This window comes from Anneissia japonica, unplaced genomic scaffold, assembly GCF_011630105.1.
Source record: "Anneissia japonica isolate Jap-2015-1 unplaced genomic scaffold, ASM1163010v1 scaffold287598_len761594_cov195, whole genome shotgun sequence".
Lineage (NCBI taxonomy): Eukaryota > Metazoa > Echinodermata > Crinoidea > Comatulida > Comatulidae > Anneissia > Anneissia japonica.
The window spans coordinates 575,657-581,500 of NW_022705477.1; the positions used below are offsets into that span (position 1 = coordinate 575,657).

Sequence of the window (5,844 nt, forward strand, 5' to 3'; positions counted from 1 at the left end):
AAAACAATGAAAAAACTCTCGGCCCAGATTTAAATTGGGAATTAATAAAAGTCAGAGTTAAAGACGTTTAAATTTTTTATGGCAAAAAAAAAAATAATAAAGAAAAAACAAAGAAAAAGTGAAACTACAAAACCAAATAAAACAGCTAAATGATTCACTTGTAAACAATGCTAGTAAATTCCAATTAAAGCATTGAGGAAGAAATTGAAGAAAAAACAAAAATACTGAAAAAATTTATGAGAATGAAACAAAAGGTGCATACATACGTTCAATGGATAGAAGAAGGCGAACGTATAACTAAATACTTTCTCAGTTTAGAAAAAAATAACATAAAATAAAAGTAAACAGTTTATCTGAGGAAGAAAAGGGTGTAGGTGAAGGCATCGTGACTATAGAAGAATGTGATGAAGCCATACGAAAAATGAAGTTAAAGCTGTAGGATGTGACGGTCTGACCGTTGAGTTTTATAATTATTTTTGGAAAGAAATTAAACAAATTGTTTGTAATGCAATTAACGAGTGTTATTTTAAAAATGAAATGAGCCATACACAGAAACGGGGTGAAATAAATTTATTATACAAAAAGGGGTATAAACAATTATTAGGAAATTGGTGTCCTATCTCATTAATAAACACGGATTACAAGATTTTAACACAAATTTTATGTTCAAGACTTCACAAAGTATTGAAAGTGTTATTAACAATTACCAAAAAGGATACATTAAAGGGCGCTTTGCTGGGGAAATGTTTGGCTAATTAATGATGTTCTTCATTATACAGCTGAAAAGGAAATAGAATGTGGTACTCTATCCCTTGATTTTAGAAAAGCCTTCAACCCCGTGAGTGGGGAATTTGTATTTAAGGTATTAGAAAAATTTTATTTTGGAGACTCTTTTCATAAATGGATTAATAAAATTTATAATAAGACAGAGTGTGCCATTGTTAATAACGGATGGGTATCTGACGGTTTTGAAATGAGAAGTGGCATTAGACAGGGTCGCACATTGTCGGCGTTGTTATTTATTCTGGTCGTGGAAATTATGGCGTGTGACATAAGAAATAGTGCACACTCTAAAGGAATATCAATACCTAGTTCAAGGAAAATATGAGGAAGTGCGTATTGCACAACTTGCAGATGACACTGTACTGTTTGTTGGAAATAAAAAGAGTATTGAGAATGGTCTAAATATTGTTGGTAATTTTGGTAAAGTATCTGGAATGAATCTAAACAATGGCAAAACAAACGCCATATGGATCGGAAAAAATAAAAATAAAAATGAAAAACCATGTAGCTTAAATTGGGTAGATGAACCAATTAAGATTCTGGGTATGTATGTGGGATATAACAATAAAAAATGTGACGAATTAAATTGGGGTAGTAAATTGATAAGCTTAGAAAGGTTGCTCAATACTTGAAAAGGAAGAAGTTTACGTACAATGCTTGTAAAATTGATGTGCCAGATGACGTAATTTTTAAAGTAAATAAACTAGCATACGATTTTTAATGGAATGGAAAAACGGGAAAAATAAAAAGAAAAACGTTAATCGGTAAACTGATTGAAGGAGGCATAACTATGCCAGATTTTTCTTTACACGTTAAGGCGCTCGAGATTACATGGGCAAGGAAAATACTGTGTAGGAAACACGTAAGGTGGAAACTATTACCATTATACTATTTAAACAAATTTGGAAACGAAAGAGTGATTCTGAGTATGTCAAATATTAATCTGACAAGTAACACGGGCCTTGATACTATACCTCCTTTTTATTTTAATGTTATAAAATGCTGCGTCGAATTAAACAATACCAATAAAGATTATGTAGTTAACACGTATGAAAAAGTAATAAACAAAGCTTATAGGGTAATAAAGCAATTACATATAGGAACAAATCCCTGTTCTATAGGAGTACATCAGGTTTAAATAAGATTAGTGATATAATTATTTTTAATCGTCTAATGAAACCTAACGAAATTCTTGAAAAACTATGTATTTAAAGAAATTGGATGAGTGAATATATTTCACTAATTGAGGCTATTCCAAATGAATGGGTGAAATTAATTAAGCAAAATACGAAACATTATATACATGTGAATTCAGATGAGAATATGGTAATTAACAACCTAGTTCAAGTTTTGTTAACAACAGTTTTATTCCTCCACAAAGTCATTGTAAATGGAATAAGGTATTTAACAATGAATATATAAGTTGAAATGATGTTTGGAAGCGAAAAGTGAAAAATGAAAAAAAAAAGAAAATATGCACAATTAAATTATAAATTATTAAACAAAATTGTTCCCACCAATATGCAACTATTGGAAGCTAAAAGATATTAATACATGTAACAAATGTGGTGAATTGGAGGATGAAAAACACATGTTCTTTGAATGCATAATTAATAATATGTTATGGAAAAAATAGACAATATTTTCAAAAACCTTGACAACAGCAGTAGTTCTTTTAAAGAACTCCTCCTGGGTTGTGACAGTAAAATTAAGAACCAAATATATTTCATTGCAGTCTACGCTATCTACAAAATTAAAATTTTAACTGAGCTGAACAAGCCAGTAGGTACGAACCCTTGGATAGCTCTTTAAGTATATTGTAAAGAATATGAACGCAATGGGCTTATTAAATAAGCTCTTCTGACTGTCTAATAATTATATGCCCTTTATCATAAATATTATTATTATTATTATTATTATTAATTATTATTATTATTATTATTATTATTATTATTATCAGGCCTATTATTGATCGGATGGTAAAATTTCAATAGGCCTATCATTACCATTACCAGTGATATTGTCACCATAATGCGGTAGCTCTTTGGTTTGCAGTTGGTGTAATTTTAACGAAATTTGGGAAAAAAATTGTATTTGATGTATATAGATACGTATATTTGTATGCACGGCCTACGTATATTTGTATGCATGTATGTACTGTATTTGTGAACTTCATATGCGTGTGAAGGTGTGGGTGTGTGTGTTTAAGTATGTCTGTTTTTGTATGTGTGTGTGTGTGTGTGTGTATAAATATATAGAATGATGTACGTTTGAAAATTACTAGAAGAAAGTTCTTGACTTTTGTTTTTATTATTATAAAGATTATTATATTAATTATTGATCTGAGATGGAAATCAATGATATTACATCAGCAGTTACCTTTCTGTTTTGTACATAAAAGAAAAAAAATTAGGAATTGTTGAAATAAAAAAAAAATGTATATGTATAAGTAGGCCCATATTGTATTGGTGTGTATGTATGTGCGTGTATATATACAGTATATACATGTGCATGTGTAAGTAAAATTTTGAATGAGATGTATATTAACATACTCAATGAATTATTTTTTGGGACCTAAAAGAAAAAGAATATAATTATGTATTTTTTAGAAATACATAAAAGTTTAAAAAATGACAGTCAGCCTTTGCGGACTGACCCTTTTTAAGCGCAATTTAGTTTTTATTTTTATATTTTATGTCATTGATTGACAGAAAAAAAAAATCAAAATGTAACAAAAAGAGATAGAAATAAATGTGGGTGAAATTCCCACGAAAGAGAAAAAAACAAACTGTATTATTATTACTGTAAATGATCGAATAAGCGCTGCGGCGCTTATAATATTTTTGAAAGCTTCAGTGCGTTTTTAAAAAATATTGGCGTGGCGCTTTTCATGCCCGTTCCCATGTTACCAAGCCTATCTCACGTATTCCCGAAGTTTATTAAGCCTCATAGGTCCTACGTTATCGTAAATAAACGTGTATAAAGAAATGCTTGTGTCTTCATTGCTGTTGCTGTTACTGTTTTTATTGTTGTTATTATTGTACTGTTTTGTTATTATTATTATTATTATTATTATTATTATTATTATTATTATTATTATTATTATTATTATTATTATTTTCTTGTGCATTGCAGGTACTTTTTCTGTATCATCTTTGTCAGTTTTGTAATGGTAAGTATATAGCCGACGACCATCCCCGTGAATCGTGTGATGGTTGATATAGGCATCATTAAAATCTGTCGATTTAATGTAGCATTATACAAAATATAATGATGTATGTACTTATCACAAAGTGCTAGAACTGTTGTTATGTTAAGGGTCTTAGCCAGTTATGTTAAGGGTCTTTAAAAAACGATATAAACGTCTGTTAATTGGCAATAAAAATATTATTTGAAGAATAATGTTAACATTTAATAAAATATATTATTCTACTTAATTTATACAAAGTAAGATAATGAATCTGTATCTTCACGTGTAGGCCTAATAGCTACCGTACACAACCTTAATATTTAAATAAATTTATTCATTTTGAAGGATAGTCAGTAGCGTTTCCTTGTGTTTTGGAAGGGACAATAGCTTGAATTTACTCACTAAAAAGCTGGGGAATGAGGGCCGCCTGGGCACACGGGTGTAGTCCATGGTTAAGCCCCGAGCTCATCGGTCTTAAAAGGTGATAAACATTTTATTGCGGATTGTGCAAACTTATTCAAATACTTATCTTCGAATCATATGTGTATTTTCTATTTGGTTATAGCAAACTGCAATGGGGAGTTTCAAGGCCAGTGCTATACATTTGAATGCGGGAATTCTGATATAGACGATGCGGTGGATAGCTGTAACTCAGTTGGCGCTACACTTGTATCAATCCATTCAATGGAGGAAGAAGAATTTGTCAGAGAGCTAGTTAGAGATTCCATTCATTTTAGAGTGTTTATAGGACTCATATTAGAATACTCGACAAGGGAATATTATTGGACAGATGGGAGTGATGTTGATTACATGACTGATGCACAGGACTTCGAAGAGATATGGTGGGAGTTATGCACCGCTTTAGATGGAGGCAGGAACTACGATTGGGAAGACGTTGGATGTAGTGAAAATCACTGTGGTATATGTAAACAAGGTAAATTACTTTTTGGCTTTCTATTTTAACTTCTTACATTTTTTTTTTTAAATTGGTAATTTCAACATTATTATTATTATGTCTATGTTGTTTTAAAACAGCATTATAAACCAAGAAATATAATGAAAAAGTACTAGGGCTTATATAAAATAGTATTATTAGTTTATCCAGGGAGTTGTTATAGTGACAACTTATAACAACTCCCTGGTTTATCTAGGATGGAAAAGTGATGCAGGAGGGAGGTTTTCTTTTAAATTATATATTTTGCCAAAGCCAAATATCACTATTGGGTTGTTTGCTGGTCTGGTGCATTGATATTCAAAGCTAGTTAAACATGATTGAGAGAATACAAACAATTTCTACTACTTTAACTGTACCATACAAACGACATGCACGCGAGGGTGATAAACTAATATATTTTTATTGGGCCTTAGAAATTATAAAAGACAATTTAGGCCTAACCAAATGATCATTTTCCAATGAAAGCGTAACGAATAATTCTAGTTGGGGCGTTATGACATAAAGGTGTTCATTATGTTAATTATTTTTGAAATTTTATGCAATTTGATATAGTTCTTGATGAAGAGGCTCCAGTTATAACATGCCCGGATGCAATTAGTGACGTGGCGGATCCAAACCAATCGTATGCAGCCATGACATTAGATAATGCTGAGGCCACGGATAACATAGGCGTGACTCACCTGTACTGCAGCCGAATCGGTTCATCCCAGCTTAATATCGGATTGACAACAATAACATGTACAGCAACAGACGCTGCGAATAACCAAGCTCAGTGTACATATGACGTCACGGTTACTGGTACGCAAGAACTCATCATGCGAAATAATTGAGAGGCCTAAAGTTTGTCTCATTACCTAGGTCTATATCCTATACGCAAAGATTTGCCCGACGGGGGGGGGGGGGGGCAGGGAAAAAA

The 5,844-nt window shown here is 31.5% G+C and overlaps 1 protein-coding gene across 1 annotated transcript in view; it reads left to right on the forward strand.

Moving 5' to 3' along the window:
* LOC117105578 (type-2 ice-structuring protein-like) overlaps positions 1 to 5,758 on the forward strand; it is a 6,409-nt gene extending 651 nt beyond the window's left edge. The window contains exons 2-4 of the mRNA XM_033246758.1: positions 3,919 to 3,955; positions 4,539 to 4,907; positions 5,481 to 5,758. Of these exons, the coding sequence (XP_033102649.1) occupies positions 3,919 to 3,955; positions 4,539 to 4,907; positions 5,481 to 5,758 (684 nt within the window). The remainder of the gene's footprint in view (positions 1 to 3,918; positions 3,956 to 4,538; positions 4,908 to 5,480) is intronic.
* Positions 5,759 to 5,844: the final 86 nt, after the last annotated feature.